Here is a 17,747-nt window from a genome sequence, read left to right on the forward strand (position 1 = left end):
TTGTATCAATTGACCGAATAACGAGGGGTAGGGCAACGTATATACGATATTGAAACCATACAGTGGTTGGACCCCCAAGGTAAAACACAAGAGGTAACTAACTGGTATCAAGGTGAAGTACACCATATTCATCGATCGGATCGCGTCACATGAATTATTAAATTGAACCGGTAGCGAGGAGTAACGATAGTCCCGTAATTATGCGAGGAAAGTTGAAAATTTCACCGTTTGAACAGCTTACATAGAGGGAGAAGGGGGGGGGGGGGAACTTCCTCGAAAGATTAAGCTCGCGTGGCGTGTTCACCATAATGACCACTGAACGAGTTCCGGTGCGCGAAAGAGCTAAAATTCCTTATAGGAAACTACGATACGTCGATAATGTTTAATAATTCATGTCGAATAATTATCATCGTTAGCTCGTGACAATCGATGCGCGAATCAGCAGCAATTAGCAAACTAATTAAGATTTGATATTGAATCGTCCGCGAGGACTGCGAATGACGTTTTGGTTTTCGAAGCGAGCTAGTGGTCCATTTCGGGCCATTTTACGGGTTCCACGACTTGTCTTCGATGCAGAACTTAGACGGCCCTGAGTGATCGAGGAGAGGGGGGAACCGTGTGGACGTCGAAACGGGGATACGACGTACCGTACATTCACCGTTCGGCATTCACCTCAGTTTTATCGATGTATTTTTGTCATTCCTGCTTGTTCCAACCCTTCCCTAACCATACGACACGACCCACACTGTACTATAGCTATACGTAATTCCCATCGTAAAATTATTGTTAATAAAATATCCGATGAATTGCGCTATTTAGAATCTCTTAAAATTGCCAGTTTTCCTCAATGAACGTATCGGCAGTTTACTTCCTCGTAAAGTTTTACAATTCTTCTTTGCCCAATGTGCATGATTAAATTTTACTGTAATTTTATGCAGAATTACGCGTTGCAGTTTAGCGAAACACCTATAAGCGTGACGATTCCTTATTATATTCTTTATTGGCAGTTCTTTTAATAATAAAATAAGATACGTGTTCGATTTAAAAATCATTTTCTTCCATGGCTGAAAGAGCTATAGCTACATACTTTTTATCGGACCTGCGTGTGACGAGAAGAAAAGGAAATTAAGGTTTTAATGAATTTCAGTTTTTTCAAGGCATGATGAATGACGCGTACAATTTGTAGACCTATCGGAATTTTCACGATGTAAATTACAGAACCGGTCCTACTGGAATAACCGTATCCCAAAAAACGAGATCGTTGACCTTAGGTTATGTCCCGTCACTGATCCTAGATATTCATCCTTTTCACATTGATTCTAGTAAAAAATCACTCAATTCGAACGATTCAATTTTTGTTTGTATTTGTTTCTATCGTGCTCTAGAAATAATGATGCTTTTTAAGATGGCCAGCTCTCGAAACTCGGGAGCTTCCCGAGATGGTACGATGGTACGTAAACAGGCTGTCAGCGATACAGTCGGTAAAGTAGGGAGCGAATTTACCGACCTTTGAAGAGGGCGCCACTGCACGGAGAACTCGCGTGAGTCGGTTTACACATTTTAACATAACCGCGCATCGTTAGCTTGTATTTCGTGTGTATGAATGTATGAATGATATGAATCATTCGAAACTGTGTAAGTTAGGTTAACTTGTTGATTCTAAGAAAATTTAATCACGGTGAACTGCTGCAAGTTGTACAATATAGTTTGTAAAAAAAATCTGTGAAAGCCTTAAAGTTTTAGATAAATTTTGTAATTTTCTGATACTTTTGGCTAGTTTTATCAGTGAACCAAATGGAAAAGGTACGTTTAGAAAAATATTTGAATAGTGTAATAATATCATAAACAGAGAAATATTCGCTATGTGCATACCTACACATTGGTAGTCAGGTAAGAATGTGTAGTGATGCATATGCATAATATCAGCGCTGACTGTCGGTAAATTTTGTCATTTTTGTCGGACTTTTTTTGTTTATGTATATTGCTACACATTCTTACCTGACTGTCAACGTGTAGGTGTGCACATAGCGAATACGCAAAGCATGAACTTAAAGAATTGAACAAGATTATTCGGGTAAAGAAGAAAAAACTAAATGGATCAATAATCCATTAATTAATCTATTAAGCGTTTTATAAGATAAATATCAGATTCGACGTGTATCTGTGTTTCTAAAAAAATATTGTATGAATATAATATACATATATACATTTGCTTATAACAGGAACAAGGAAAAAAGCGAATGCAATCGAAAGCCGGTGCATCGGTAGGAACACGCAGTGCCGGTGAATCATCGGGGTTCCCATTTCGAAGGAGGAAAGTGAGTAAAGAATACCGCTAGTTCAAAAAACATTGTTTACATATAGAACTGATCCCAATCTTCATAAATCGCAATTATATTATCCATCTAGTTACATAAGCTCTACTCAACAATCATAATAATTTCATCACGCTATCGGCAAAAGGATAATTAAATTAAGTGACTTTCATTTAGTCACTCGGTCTATAAACGATTTTATGACGTAAATTGCAAAAATTAAATATATCACGTGGCATCCAATTATTTCCAAATAAATACTAAAGATGAGACCAGAGCTTTGCGCTTTTAAATATTTTATTAAAAATTAGTAAACCAGCAATAATAATAAAAACGGTTTTTGAAAATGTTCACAAACATCAACAAAACTATAAATAAATAAATAAAAAGTTTATCAAAATGAGTATTTATATTTATATAATTGCAATTATTAATGAAAAAAAAAATATATATTTTCTAATTTAAATGAATATTAGATATTTCAGCAATGAATATGGTAAAGCAGAGTGAAGCAAAATATAATTTCGAAAACTCAATAAAAAACTAAGGTTCTCTCTTTCACAACTCCCAAAACGTTAGTTTTTTCACATAAAATTGCACATTTTTCGCAAAATACTTCCACTAATCACAGCAAAGTTGTCAAATCGATAATTTTAGTATTGCCAAAAGGTACTCCAAGGTAAAGCAAAAACGTCTGCAAATTTCAAGAGATGATTTACAGCAGCAGCATCCTAGCTTACCGTCCGTGGATGTTGCAGGGATTGGAGGGGGGTGGGGGGAGGAACGAGCACGTGGCTCGGTCAGGGAAGCTGCGCTGCGCGTGCACGTCACGTACGATGTATCATGCGGCACGCATGTGTGGGTCACAGGATCAGCGGAGCAGATGCGATACGTGCAGAAAACGGCGCGAGTGTTGAAAGAAGCGCAGCCGCGTAAACTATCGAGAAAAGTTGAGGTACTCGGAGGCCCCGAATATTCGCGATCAATCCTGTCGATCGAATCGATGACCGAACGCGAACCCGACTGTCGACGCGAACGTTTTTACCACTCAGATATATATATATATATAGCGCTAAGCCCCTTTAAAGTGCCCAGCCAATAGCAGTGTCCCATTTAGACTGCCACATTTTTTTTAAAGTTTCTTCCAGAAGAAAATTTTGTATTCAACATTTTCGCACCTTAACGCGATGTCTTCGCGAATTTCGTTGAACGATAAATTTTATCTCTGACGAATCACGTACCTTTCTTGAATATTGTACTCGTATCTTTGATGTTTCTCGGTCTCTCCTGATTGGTGCAATATTATTTTACCTTCGGCTTTCCTCAACTTGTGGCTTAACGACGCTCTTAAGGAAATATCAAGGGTTATTACACAGTTTTTAATGAGTGTGTTTATCAGTCTATTGCAAAAATTGCGGTTTCCTAAGGTGATCGCGAGTGAAAAGTGTTGGTGTTTTGAAGAAAAATAATTAATATACAATATTTTTTGCACAAAGATTTGATAAAAATTGTAATCTCTTTGTGCTAAAATTGTAATTTATTTATTTTTTTTTTTTTTTACTGTTTTCAGTCTCTTGTGAATCAAATCATCCGAATGTCGTGTAAACAGTGCCAGAATTTTTAGTCGAGTAAAATAGGAAAATGTCGTTGTTCGCTTGTTGCGTTCGCCAGGTGAGTCTGTTAACTGAGACAGGGTTCGGAATTATTTGCACATTTCGGCTAATTACTATAGTCGCTAATAGGGATTTCCTATTAGCGGCTATAGTGAACAATTGAAATGTGCACAAATTTCCGAGCCCCGAATTAAGAGAAAGCAATTTGCGAATTTCAGCTATTCACTTTAGTCACTAATAGGGATTCACTATTGGTGACTATAGTAAAAAACTGAAGTGTGCAAAAATTCCGAGCCTCTAATGAAGAGAAAGCAATTTGCAAATTTCAACTATTCACTATAGTCACTAATAAAGATTTCCTATTAGCGGCTATAGTAAAAAACCTTTTAAGTGCACAAATTTCCGAGCCCCGAATTAAGGTAGTAGTCTGGTTGTTTGGGTCGAAATTTTTTTTTTTTTTCATATTTCGATAGTATACCAACATGAGAATACGGTGTATAAATTTTAAACCGATATTCAAAATATTAACAAAGATATAACATATATTCGAGAGCGCCGCATAATTGAACGCTGTAAGGTGCACGACAGCTGCTAACGGTTATTCCTCACTATTATGACTCATTACCTTTATATTTCCTTGAAGTTTCGTATACCTTTTGATATACGAAAGGATATAACCAGATATACCCGCGTTTGACACGTATGAAGAGACCTGAAGCTTGTTGCACGCACCGGGGATCGACGATTAGTGTGAGGATGAAAGTTCTGTTAGCCAAACTTTAAACGCGCGTTTTTCTCGAAACCACGTTTTCTCGGTCGGCCCGAGGCATAACAGATTTTCTGTTGAACCGATCGGGCTGAAATTTTTACAGGTTGTTCTACACATCTGTAATTCTGGCGGGTACTAGAATCAATGTTTTTCATTCATTACTTTTCAATTTACAGCCCAATTTACACTAAAAAATTGTATCTTTTTCTTTCGAAGTCCGCCATTTTATTATTTTTCAACCAAATTAATTTTTTCTAGCACCTGCCAGAATGACAATCCTACTGAACAATAATCCGTTGCATTTTTTTGTTTCCGATTACCCAAACTGGAGATACCTCACGGGCCAGCAGCAAATTTTTTTTATTTTTCACCTACTTTGACCCCATGTAATTTAAATAAAATATCGTAAAAATTAAAAAAAAAAATTTTGTATAATTCAATATAGTATTAACAACATATAAGATTTTCAGATTTTTTGCATTTCATTTAGGTAGTCAAAAAAATTCCCGAAAAATACCATGCAAAACCGATCGATTTACCAGACTACTACCTTAAGAGAAAGCAATTTGTACATTTCGCGTCTTAAGAAGGATAAAAATTGTCTCTCTGATTCCACTGTCATTGTTCCATTCGAATCAAGAAAGAATAAGCTTGGCTGAGGCTGACACGAGTTTAACGTTTAAACGTCGATATTATAATATCGAAAGAGAATTTTACTTCTATTTCCGTTATCCGCGTTTAAAAATAACTTAACCATGAGGCCTTTGCTAATACCCGCATATATACTCCTGTACAAACTATTGATTTTCTCTAGCTGCTGATTTTATTGCAATGGGAAACACAAAACGTTTGATACAACGTGAATAAAAAATCAGACACACGTAATTATTCCCAGCCAATGAAAATTTGCAAAAAATTCAAAACACGTGGTGCTTAAAATAACTGATTAACGAGGACGATAAAAAAAAATTGGACGAACTCGTGTGCGTTAAATTATTAAAGATAGGTACCTGTGCTGTAAAAATAGTTATATTCACTAAGCAAAAAAAAAAAAGAAAAAAAAAACAACGGTGCTGAACATAAGATTCCTCGTGGATTGTTTCAGCGAGCAACCTTAATTAGAGACAAATTTCTTGCTCACCCCTGTCGCTGGAGTGGCAGAATCGCTAAACGGAAAACGTAGCCTGGCGTTCCACGTTAGACGAAGAGCTCGCTAGAGTGAATAACTAAATTTTCCACTACTTAACGGATTTTATGCTCGGGTGTCAAAGAGACTGCGTCCTTGCTCTAATCATCCTCGCTATTAATAGATGACGCGCCGATATTTTGCGAATTTTGCCTCTCAACTTTTTTTTTATTCAGTCATTTATCAATTTCCCTCCCACGCTCCTCCATCACTCGTGACGTAGGTGCAATTGTTCGATACGATGATCGATGGTTAAATGGAGATTATTTCTTTTGCATAGGCTCAACGTCGAGCAGACGAGGATGGTCTGCGTGTGTTGGCAAAGGAGCCACCGGAAATATCGTGGGAGAACACCTTGGGTGCACCCAATGGGGTGCCCTTCGACGACGACACGAAGGAGTTGCTGAGGAAATGCTTGCAACTTTCCTTACCCCCACCAACGACACTCGAACAGCTCGTCAAACGTAGCGAAGAATTTCCCGTCAAGTTTCCAATTAACACGGTGCGATGCTCCTCTCTCAGGCACAAGGGAGTCACCACCGACACTCTCGAGGTATTCATTCACCCTTCAAAAATCTATCCTACGTCCCAACCGCACCCGCTCCGACGGAGCCCGTGCTTCTCTATCTATGTCCTTGAATATTTTACCCGTTAACCTTCAACTTGTCCATCCTATATGTATTAAGAAATTAAGGTTTGTTGGAGTGGGGTTGGAATTTTTTGTTTCTTCTGGTTCAGTGTCAAAGGTATTCACTATTTCAAAATCTATCCATCTCAAATGATCCCACGATCCTCTCTATTCTAACCCATGTTTCTGCACGTCCTTGAACATTTTACCCTTTAACCTTCAACTTGTCAATTTTATATATATATATATATATATATATATATATATTATCAAATTAACACGTATATCTCGACTGTGACAGTGAAGCCAGTCTGAATCTAAACGGCACCCCCACTTTGATGTCCAAGCCCATATATTTCTATGAGCAACAAGGACAGAGTGGGGGTTCGGCTTAGAGAACCAGACTGCCTTTACAGTAACGTGATCGAAATTTTACGTTTCTCTAGTTCAATGCCAAATTAAGGTATTCATTGATCATTTAAACATCCTATCGATCCCAAATCCTCCCAACGACTCTCCCCCTTCAAGCCTCTGCTTCTACACGTCCTTGAACATTTCTATCGCTTACCCTTCAATTTGTCAATTTTCATATTGCCAAATTAAAATATCTTCACTGTGATCAAAATTATTAATTTCTTTCAGTTCAATGCCAATTCAGTGTACCCCTTGATTCACGAAGCAATGCTACCTTTAATCGCAAGATGGCTCAAGTACAAAAGACAATATGGCAGCCCCGTGGAGAAGGCTGTGTACAAGGACATGGGACTCGTGGAATTTATCCAGCGACTTCTCGATAAGAGAGCAGTTTCGTTCGTGGGTGCCCAGGATCGATACAAGCTCATTGATAATAACACTGGGTCCAATGGTTGGGAGAGTGTTGGTACCGACCACGAAAAGGAGCCCTTGGTACGTTTAACACCGAGTATACCTAAAAACTGTTATACACCTGTGCATTCACGTTTAAAAATAACCATTCAATCATAAAACGATATTTTCAATGTTAAAAGAAATTATTTGCAAAATAAATATAATAATCAATCGTGCTTTTCAGGTTTTGGCAAAATGTTTGTCCTACGACGAAATAAAATTGTCAGCCATGATGGTGGTGTCCTCCCACACCGAGTTCATAAATGATGGTTCGAGAGAGAACAGAGGAATAGCTACTAATGATCCGGACTCGATTGAAAGGACCGGAGTCATTATTGGAGTAGTTGGGACCAGATTCGCGAGACCACGTGTCATGGAATATCAGGATATTCTTTTGACGCCCTTGCAAAATAATATGGATAATGGGTAGGTTCACTCGAATTTAAATTGTGCTCTTCGATGGATTACGTAATCTTGCATTGCAATTTACTGCAGTGAATAGTTTTGTTAGAATTTTCTCGTAACTTTGATCCTTTTACTATTTTAATAATAATAATAATGTCAGATATGGACCAGCTGTGGAGGGCACCACCGAAGAAAAACGAGGACTGAGAGTCCTTTGGGCCAAGTTTTATGGAGAGGAGTATCATCCACTCTACGAGGAAGTTGTGAAACGTGTAAAGTCGAAGGATAACAGGAGATACATTTCACTGGCCAGCCAAACTGTGTTCGATATAGAAAACTATATGAAAAGAACTTTACTCACCGTCGAACTCATCTTACTCGAAGCCAATACTCGAGCTGAGAAACAAAATACCACTGCTTTTATCCATGTCGTGGGTTTTGGCTTAGGTGAGAAGCCACTCTTCATGTTCTTTGGATTAACTGCATTTTCCAATTCAAGTATATATAGATACACTTAAAATTTTTTAGGTGTTTGGAGAGTAATACAGGACCAGGAAATATACTTTCTGAAAACTTTCGAGATTGCTGTGAAAAAGATGAACAAGAAATTAAAATACGTATCTGACATTATGTTTGCATATTTCCACGAGCAGAAATGTGGAGGTGCTGGGAATGGGGATTATTTAGGAGGTTTGTGTTTGTAGTACTCTATTTTTCGATAAACATAAGATTCCATAATTAAACGAACAATGTACAAATTTCAGATATAAAAATTCATTTTGCACTGAGAGAACCACACAGCAAGTTATTCAGGTCTGCAGACTCCAACAAATTACTCGTAGTGACTTATGCTTGGGATGGCAATTCTTTGCCAGGAAATGAATTTTGGAATGGATTTCTGGCATCCAGTGGGGACCCAGCTGCTGCTTGCAGCACTCAAATAACAGAATTGCATAATTCGAGAATAAACTCACGTGCATCAGGCAGCAGCCTGCACATAGCTTCTGCCCAACATGGAATTCTTCATATATCGGATTATGCTAAACTCCATCTTGCTTAGGTATTATATATGGACAAAATTTGAAATAATATTCTTTATGTAAAGAAACCCTCGCGTTTGTTTATTCAACAAAATTATTCGTCAAACCAGGATCGGGCTGGCCCACTGGGCAACGGTCAGCGAAGACCATCTAGGTCTCCTCGAAGTCAGAGGAGTCGAAGTGCAGATGTGGATTGTCTGAAGAAATACACCGAACGTCGAGTCGAAGAAAGACGACACACCGAGGCTGGTGATGGTAGCAGATTAGACCCATCGCGTTGGGTCCCTCTGCCAAAAAGTATAACTCGAATTCAGGGCAAGAAAGTGATTCCAGTGTTGAAGGACGCGAAACGTCACAACACCAGTGGGGAAGGGTCCTCGAAGGTGGTCGACTCTTACAAATGGCTGCCTGGAGAACCCAGAAGAACCTTGAAAAGGTCGGAGAACGTCGAGGAGTCGATGGAAGAGAAACAGGAATCAAAGTACACTTTGACTGGCAAACAAACTGCTGTTAGAAGTCGCAGCACTGACGTCACTTCCGGTTCCTACAGCGAGCAACCACCCGAGGGAAGAAACCGCACCGGAAGCGACACTCGACTCATCTCTTCGAGGTTTTTACTCCAATTTAGCCAATCTCGTTTAAGATGCAATGATGATCGTATTGTTTATTCTGGTTTTCTCTTAAACCTTGTTGGTTGATAGGAACTGTATGTAGAGTGTATACAGGGTATCACCGAAGGTGCACCAGAGGTCAAACTTAAAAATTCATTTATCTCTTATATATATATTTACAGAGATAAATGAATTTTTAAGGTGGAACTCTGGTGTGCCTTCAATGATACACCCTCTGTAAATATACTCCCCTCTACATGTACATTAAGTGTATTTTCTTACAACATTTATTTTCATATGTTTCTATCTGATTTTATCAACTCCACGTATTATCATTATTCTTTATACAGAATTACTCATAAGTATTTATAAACATATTCGCGTTGGTTGAATGGGTATCCTTAATAAAACAAAATGCAACAATTATATACGTGTTTGTATTAGTTTAAGTATATTTGCACCCAGTTTTCCTCGCATGATGACACCCTTTCTATTTGGACCACTTTTTCTCTATTGTAATTGAATAAATAAAATAATATCGATTGAAAACTTTGCATAGAATTTTTAATTCAATACTTTAAACGTTATTAAAGACATGTGTGCGTGATTAGAATATGTTTTTTATCTTGTGAAAATCTTTTTAAGAGAAGAAGAGAGGAGACTTTAAAGCAAAAGAGTTAAAATTTTTAAAACAGCTGGATACCAAGTGTCAATACTTCGAGGTTTCGATACGAGGCATCTCCTTTGGCTAGAGCAACAAATACCTGCGAAAGTACGAGATCTGCAGCAACGAGATGGATCACGTTCAACAGAAATCCCTCGCCCAGTCCGCTACGTCGTAAAAGTTTGGAGAGAAAACCATCGATCGATGAAAACAGAAAGAGTGAAAGTTCGAGTCAGGAAGAAAAGTGGCATCCCTTAAGAAAATTCTCGAGACCACCCTCCCCCAAAAAGGACAACAACTCCCTGCAAAAAGGTAAATAATTTCGTTCATCACAAACAATTTACATCGATTTGAAATCTGTAAACAAAATACTTACTCGTTTCATTTGGAAGCCAATTTTAACGATCAATTTCGTTACAGGAAGCAAAGACTCGAGAGTCCTACAGAGGTCACCGGATAACGATGGTACCAATCGGTTGACTCAGCGCATGCGCGAGCTTTACGACTTTAAAACCGAAAACGAGTGGCCTCAGAGAATCAACAAACCATCCGTGGACTTTACGTGGATCAGCAAGAGTAGCAGCGAGGATGAAAGGTACGTTCCTATTCGTAGGAACAGCCAGGACCTCGAGTTCAACGAGAGGACCGGCAAAACGAAGACCCTGAGGTCGCGTCATCAGGAGATGCTGGAGAACGAACGGTGTCAAGGTCAAAGTGTTAAAAAATGTAACAACGATGGCGAGGTGTTTTTCGAGGCTGACGAGAGGCTGAGGAGGTTCAACGAGAGGCTGAGGTTCAGCGAGGATCTGGGATCCCAGGAGGTGCGAGTTAGGGAACGAAGGACCTATTCCGATGATTACGACGATATTAGGGGAAGAAGTTCTCGCAGGGATACTGAAGAGACCCTGAGGAGCTTCGATGTATCGCGCGAGAAGAAACGTATCTCTGATGCTAGCTCGAAATCACGCACTTCCGGTACCTGCAGCTATGCGGAAGTTGGCTTCTTGAAGAACCCACGCAGCAGCGATGCCACTTACGTCAGCATTGGCAATTATTCCAAGAGAGCCAGTCTGGAGTGCCAAAGCAGTAAAGAGATTTATCATTCTCAACCCAGAAGGGCTTTTAGCCATAACGAGGAGAGACGACCTTCGACCCCTCTCCCTCCAATCGAACTTAACAATCCGGCACCCATCGCTATCAAATTGCTACCTCAGAACCAGAAGAGGGATTCCACTAGATATAAAGTTTATTTGACGTAATATCTCAAGGTTCATTTTTATTTTTCAACTGACTCTTTAGTAAATTGATTTCTGTCTAGTAACATTAATCATTATCAAATTGCTACCTCAGAACCAAAAATGGGATTCCACCAAGTTCTAAGCTTATTTAATGAAGTATCTCAAGGTTAATTTTTATTTTTCAACTGACTCTTCGTTAAATTGATTTAAATCTAGTACCGAAATCATGATAAGATTGCTACCTCAGAACCAGGAATGAGAATCCATCAAGTTCAAAGTTCACGTGGCATAGAATCCCGAGGTCCACTTCCCCTTCTGGACTGCCACTCTCAAAAAATGAATTTAAACTTGACTTTCCAAAACAGCAAAAATGTAAATAACCCTCGTCCACGGATAAAATGACTCGAAAATTGTGCTGTGTACCATAAATGAATTTTAACTGTTACACATTTCGATTAAAAGACGATGTATTTGCTTTCCAAGTATCGACGTTCTATGACACTAAATAGGAGATTTGGTGCTTGCTTACACCTCTTCATATTTACATCGATGTTTATATTATAATAATGTATGTCTGTGTCAATGTGTTTTATCATACACACTGAAGCAGAGCTTTATTTTCAATGTTTATAGCTGTAAATTACTGATAATACTGCACACCACTATCAATGTGCGTATACACGTTCGGTATACAGAGCAATGTGATAATAGACGAACAATAAAGTGATATGTCCAAAAGACGAAGAATGATTAATCGATTGTTGCATCGATTGTAATAAACTTCACTTTCCTATAATCATAATAACAAGAACGTTAACAAAACAAACTCTATTGGCACAATATGTATAATATAATAAATAATATGTATCACTCGTCACAAAGGATCAGGGAAGTTTATTTTCGATCGTTGCGAAATTCATTTCGAAATCCATTGCTGTCCTTGACATTTATGGTGGTCCTTGACCTTTTCCTCACTGAAATGCCATGATGAACGGACGCCCTACAATCCTTGCTAAGATTCGACTGCTCTTCGTCTTCTCGCTCGAGCTTTAATCTCTTCTGGCCACAATTCGTAACACTCGCATTCCCAGAGCCAGAAATATTGGCGACCAATGACAATCCAGGCAGCCCATTGGACAAGTTAGAATTCGTTGTTGATGGGATTTGAGGTGATTTGGGGAAACTCGGTCCCCGATTGGCTGATCCATGTATCATACTCCCACGACCAAGGTCGTTTGAGGAAAAGTGAGGCTGTGACGTGGTCGAAGGGACCATAACGTTGGTTTTGCTCTGCAGTGAACTCGAAATGTTCATATTGGTCGGTGCTATCATCAACAAATTATTTCCATTCTTATCGCAGACCACGTGCGACGCCGGATGCGACGAATGCTTCTGCCCCAGAAAATTCGACACTTTGAAACTCGAGGAATTTTCTGCGTTTGCTTTCTCCTGCTTGAAAAAAAGCAAATTATTTTTCTGCTGGTAAGATGCCGAGTTTTGATTGAACTGAGGCTCGCACTTTATCCTGACGTCCTGCTGCTGAATCCCGTTTCTGTCCTGGCTCTTTTGCCATTCCAGAACGTTGCTCAGTAATCTGATGTATCTGAAAATATTAACATTTTTATTATGTGATTTCTTTTCTTTTTTATTTCTTTTTCAATAATTTTTCTCATATTGTAAAGTTGACATATTTAGCATACTAATAAAATTTTATTAATACAGTATACAGAATCTTTCCAGAACGTTGCTCAGTAATCTGATGTATCTCCAAATAGTAAACTTTATAGCTTATCTCTATAATTTCTTTTTTTTTTTTTTTTTCCTTCCTTTTAAAAATTTCTCAAACTTTTTAAAGTTAACTTATATAATATACTAATAAAAATTAAATAACACAGCAGCCAGAATCTTTCCAGAACATTACTCAGTAATCTGATGTATTTCCAAATAGTAACTTTTTGCTTTTATCTCTCTATTATTTCCTTTCTTTCTTTCCTTTTAAAAATTTTTCAAAAATTTTTAAAGTTAACATATTTAGCATTGATACTAATAAAAATTAAATAACGCAGTACTCAGGATCAATTCAGAAAGTTAATGAGTAATCTGATATATCTATAGAAACATTAACATTTTTCTTATATGATTTCTTTTTTTCACTTCCTTTCGAAAATGTTTCAAATATATTAAAGTTGACATATTTAGCACTGATAATGATATATAACAAGAAATAACACATTATCCAATATCATTTCAGAACTTTTATCAATAATCACATGTAACTGAAAACATTGAACTTTTACTTATACATAATTCCTTTTTTTTTTTTTTTAATTCTTTTCCAAAATTTTAAAGTTAACGCATTTAGCATTAATATATACAAATAAAAAATAAATAACAAAATACCCAGAATAATGATCAAGTCTAAACCGCTCTCTACTTTTACCTTATAGCCATCCTAAGAATCTCATTCTTCGACAATTTCTTATCCGGAGGATGCGTGGGTACCAATTTGCGAAGTTCAGCGAAAGCTCCGCTGACGTTTTGTTGTCGCCATCTTTCTCGACTATTGGTGAACAATTTCCTCACACCCAGAGACCCCACGCGAGGAGTCGGGGATCCAAGATGACCACCACTGGACGGAGAGACCCCGTCTACCTTGGAATTAAAATTGATAATTAAAATTTCCACCCTGTCGCACCCCAAATTCAATGCGATAATCAAAAATATTTCTTTGAACTTTACCGAACTGCCACGATCCCTCCTCCGTTTACTCTGATCATCCTCGTCATCGGTGTCGTGCGAATAAAATTCGTCGGAGAGCGTAGCCTCCTCTTCGGTGTCCCTCGGTGTTCCCGGAGAGTCCCCAGCTTCCTCCCCAAGTTCACCTTCGCCCGAAAGCGAGGAATCGGCGGGGGACCCACTGTCAACCTCCGTCGAACCACCGGTACAACCGTTATACGTCAACATTGGCTGTAAACAATTTTCACACGTTTAAATCGAACTATTATATATATATATATATATATATATATATATGTGTGTATATAAACACGAGTCTCTCTGAAGTATACAAAACATTTTTTCTTATTTGTATCTGTGATCGAGATATATTCCAAACTAATATTTTATACACATACTGGACCAGAGAACACTACAATTATAATTTCCACAGAGCAATTTTAATTATGGCACAAGAACTCATATATATATATATATATAAACTCGAGTTTCTCTGAACTATACAAAACATTTATTCTTTTGTATGTATTTGTGATCGAGATATATTTCGAACCAGTATTTTATACACATACTGGACTAAAGGACAGCACAATTATAATTTCCACAGAGTAATTTTAATAAACTATACAAAACATTTATTCTTTTGTATGTATTTGTCGTCGAGATATATTCCAAACTAATATTCTATCCACACATTGGACCAGAGGACACCACAACTATAATTTCCACAGAGTAATTTTAATTATGGCAAGAACTCTTATATATATATAAATACGAGTCTCTCTAAACTATACAAAACATTTATTCTTCTGTATGTATTTGTGATCGAGATATACATATTCCAAACCAATATTCTATCCACAAACTGGACCAGAGAACACCACAAATATAATTTCCACAGAATAATTTTAATTATGACAAGATACCAAAACTTGTTTAACACTTGTATGTATGTGTGAACTCATTAATTATCACAGATATAATTAGCATATCTTCAGTAGGAAGCTGATATCACATCCTCGACCAAGCAATATCCCTGACATTCAAAAGACACGTCAGGCCTTGCTATCTCTCCCAACAACTCTTCCTTAAATTATAAAATTATACACAAAACCAAAATGAGACTCACCATTATTATAGAATTTTAACAGACAATTGCACTTTTTTGTATTCTAAATCACTCTCCTCTTATCACTATTCGTTAGATTTTATCACAACCTTGAAGAAACTCGTGAGATTCTTAGGAATTTAAGGAATATTGGTTAATAGCGTTAGGAGTGTACACTCGGAGCATAGCAAAAGCACCAAGGCAATATCCGACGTAGTCAGTAGTGACGATTTAACTAATAGAAAGGCCAGGCAGTCCTGGAGGAAATGAGATTTTGCGAGGGCGGGGCGCGGACTTGGTGGGTGGAGTTTCTATCTGGACCAACCCATGTCACCCTACGTACAGCATCCCTCTATATCTATTTTTCTTAAGATAAAAAAATTATCTATTAAATTTTATCGAAACTCAGCACCAAATTTGTATCACTGTAAACAAACTTTTATTTTCTCTTTATCATCATCGACTATTTTGTTAATAACAATTATTTTCAATATTGTATGGAATTTGAATAAAAGTAAAAATTCCTGCAATTTTATTTACGATCCGTTTTCCCAAACAATAAAATTCTTATTAGCAAGCAAACGGGAAGGGGGGGGGGGGGGATGAGTAGTAAACGTGGGTCGGAAAGTAAAAAATCATCCCCTGCTTATTATACATTAGGGGTGAAAGGGATGATCCGAAAGTCCCTGCTGTCAAGTGGCCACCAGTCAGCTAACTGTTTTATTGTGACACCTCGGAGGGTGAGAGTCACTATTTCCACTGGCGTTCATCGAGGTGTCATCGAGAGATCCCGATTAAATCTTCAATGATGCTCATTCGAGCGCTATTACCGGCCAATCTGCGTGGGACCTTTGCTAGATCTATTTAAGCTGATTTCTATTGGCACGTGCCAAATCAAAATATCATCTGCGATAAAAATTCACAAACCGAAATGATCATTATGATTTGTATCGAAATTGTAAATTAATTCAGTCATTCGTGTGGAGAATTCTTGGAATTAACTACAGGAATTTGCAATAGAAAATAAGAGTTATTTGAAAACTTATATCAATATTATTAACAATATATATATATATATATATATGTATACAGTAATTATTAATTCATTTATTGTTACAGCTGCAGGCAGGACTAACACAAAAAATTTAAATAATATGTTTATTTGCCCAATAAATTTTTTATACCACTTTACTGTATTAACAATGGTTTTATTACATAAAAAATTCTTCGAGTTAAGTTACATGGCAATTTTCAAAATGATTTATTTATCGTACGATCGACGATATAAAATAATATTTGTTCAATCGACTGAGTTATGTGGGACATAAACAGTGATTTTATTCCCAAGGTATCAATAGCGTTATATTATCAGTATCCTTAAACATTTTTCTAAATGCCTTTTCCGATAAGTTTCCCGATACCGAAAGCCACGTGAGCCCATAATGATCCGTGCGTAGCTTTAAATCCCGATTTTTATTCATCGCCACGCACAAATTGACCGCAGTCAGCACCCTGTGGGAAACCACGAGAGAACCCCATAAAAAATTAGGGTAGTTATGTGCACATTTTATTACCTTCCCCCACCCTTTTTATCCATCGAATCGATCAAAAAATAATTCTCCATTGATAAAACACTCTTTTATACCAATAATAAATTTTTACGAGTGTTTGAAAAATTATGATAAAAAACCATAAATAATATTAAAAATCACTTTGGCATGTGGTCTTTTTTCGAGGAAACTCTCGACACGTGTCGATGGCTGATTTCATTCACAGATCAAATGCAAAGCTATCCTATATATATATATATAGCACATGAAAAATCAATTCAAGGACCATTTTAAAGGCTTCTGCAGCGATGATACAACCATTCCTGTATTATCAAATATTTTCTACAGATAAACAAGAGTTTTGCTTGTAAAGATACGATGATATCTATTGACTGATAAGAAACAAAGAGGAAAGCTTGGTTTATCAATAAAACGCGACTATGTGTTGGGACTTGGTTACTGGCCTTGCTTCCTTTGTTTCCTTTACAATTTTCCAAATTCACATTTTTAAAAGGAGAAATATAACGAGTTTTTTTTCTATATTCACTGTTTAAAATCTTTGACTTGGTAAATTTTTGTTATGCTCAGAAAGATATATATATATATATATATATATATATATAGTAGAGTGTCGTAAATAGTAACAAATAAAACGTGATGTAAAACGTATGGGAGAATAATCCGTAGTCAAGGGTGTGTCAATAGAAAAGAGGCGTGTCGTTTGGTTTGCGCAGTGTCCCATGAACGTCAACGCATTTGAACAGATTCCCCATATTGGGGGTAGGATTGCTAGAGAGTTAGGGGTCCAGAGGAGGCAAGAGGGTAAAATCAATTTTCGTTATCGTCGTCAACCAGCCACTTCGCTCTAATCCCATTATTTGTGTTTGTTTTCCATATACACGCCTCATCCTATTTTTACAATAAAATCTTACAAAAAACCCAATAGACAAAAATTTGCATAAACATTATTCTTAATATTTAAGATTCTATATTAAGAAAAAAAATTATTTCCAACAA

The 17,747-nt window shown here is 37.2% G+C and overlaps 4 protein-coding genes across 13 annotated transcripts in view; 2 read left to right on the top strand and 2 right to left on the bottom strand.

The window, feature by feature from the left end:
* Nucleotides 1-3,617, bottom strand: part of LOC136781547 (putative ferric-chelate reductase 1 homolog) — a 24,615-nt gene extending 20,998 nt beyond the window's left edge. Inside the window, exon 1 of one of the 2 annotated variants that reach the window (XM_066740454.1) lies at nt 3,557-3,617. The gene's annotated coding sequence lies outside the window, so the exon portion shown is untranslated. Of the gene's footprint in view, nt 1-3,055; nt 3,203-3,556 lie in introns of those variants that run through there. The other variant, XM_066740450.1, reaches the window with a different exon arrangement.
* LOC136781584 (uncharacterized) lies at nt 1,664-9,073 on the top strand. Of its 5 annotated transcripts, XM_066740483.1 has the most exons (10): nt 1,783-1,803; nt 2,223-2,318; nt 3,886-3,986; nt 6,164-6,436; nt 7,154-7,417; nt 7,563-7,804; nt 7,944-8,230; nt 8,312-8,473; nt 8,548-8,843; nt 8,934-9,073. In XM_066740483.1, exons 3-9 carry the CDS (start codon nt 3,957-3,959, stop codon nt 8,841-8,843), a joined length of 1,554 nt encoding a protein of 517 aa, XP_066596580.1. In that variant the 5' UTR covers nt 1,783-1,803; nt 2,223-2,318; nt 3,886-3,956; the 3' UTR covers nt 8,934-9,073. The 5 variants fall into 5 exon arrangements, with proteins under 5 accessions (XP_066596573.1, XP_066596580.1, XP_066596596.1 ...); XM_066740476.1 differs by lacking the exon at nt 3,886-3,986 and having other exon boundaries at nt 1,664-1,803; XM_066740499.1 differs by lacking the exons at nt 1,783-1,803; nt 2,223-2,318 and adding an exon at nt 3,192-3,270.
* LOC136781655 (uncharacterized) lies at nt 8,937-11,362 on the top strand (the record flags this gene model as incomplete). The annotated part of the gene is made up of 3 exons (XM_066740577.1): nt 8,937-9,433; nt 10,130-10,410; nt 10,519-11,362. Coding segments are annotated over 3 exons (1,617 nt in total), but the record flags the coding sequence as incomplete, so codon positions are not given.
* A 423-nt stretch (nt 11,363-11,785) lies between these two features.
* On the bottom strand, nt 11,786-15,475 carry HLH3B (Helix loop helix protein 3B). 5 transcript variants are annotated; one of them, XM_066740530.1, is made up of 4 exons: nt 15,202-15,475; nt 14,076-14,303; nt 13,777-13,988; nt 11,786-12,939 (listed from the first exon to the last, which is right to left on the bottom strand). In XM_066740530.1, exons 1-4 carry the CDS (start codon nt 15,202-15,204, stop codon nt 12,231-12,233), a joined length of 1,152 nt encoding a protein of 383 aa, XP_066596627.1. In that variant the 5' UTR covers nt 15,205-15,475; the 3' UTR covers nt 11,786-12,230. The 5 variants fall into 5 exon arrangements, with proteins under 5 accessions (XP_066596627.1, XP_066596621.1, XP_066596632.1 ...); XM_066740524.1 differs by lacking the exon at nt 15,202-15,475 and adding an exon at nt 14,999-15,111; XM_066740535.1 differs by lacking the exon at nt 15,202-15,475 and adding an exon at nt 14,920-15,020.
* Nucleotides 15,476-17,747: the final 2,272 nt, after the last annotated feature.

Source organism: Prorops nasuta, unplaced genomic scaffold (assembly GCF_024137725.1).
Source record: "Prorops nasuta isolate Cenicafe-Biocafe unplaced genomic scaffold, Cenicafe_Pnas_1.2 PNAS00002, whole genome shotgun sequence".
Lineage (NCBI taxonomy): Eukaryota > Metazoa > Arthropoda > Insecta > Hymenoptera > Bethylidae > Prorops > Prorops nasuta.

What these genes read in the sequence shown, in the direction of transcription:
- LOC136781584 (XM_066740476.1), top strand. An exon ending in TCACCACCGACACTCTCGAG is followed by an intron (nt 6,437 to 7,153) that starts GTATTCATTCAC and finishes AATTTCTTTCAG; the next exon opens with TTCAATGCCAATTCAGTGTA. An exon ending in TGTCGTGGGTTTTGGCTTAG is followed by an intron (nt 8,231 to 8,311) that starts GTGAGAAGCCAC and finishes AAAATTTTTTAG; the next exon opens with GTGTTTGGAGAGTAATACAG.
- HLH3B (XM_066740524.1), bottom strand. Translation starts at nt 15,037, where the DNA reads ATGAGTTCACACATACATACAAGTGTTAAACAAGTTTTG. An exon ending in CAAGTGTTAAACAAGTTTTG is followed by an intron (nt 14,304 to 14,998) that starts GTATCTTGTCAT and finishes AATTGTTTACAG; the next exon opens with CCAATGTTGACGTATAACGG. An exon ending in ATTCTTAGGATGGCTATAAG is followed by an intron (nt 12,940 to 13,776) that starts GTAAAAGTAGAG and finishes TAATATTTTCAG; the next exon opens with ATACATCAGATTACTGAGCA.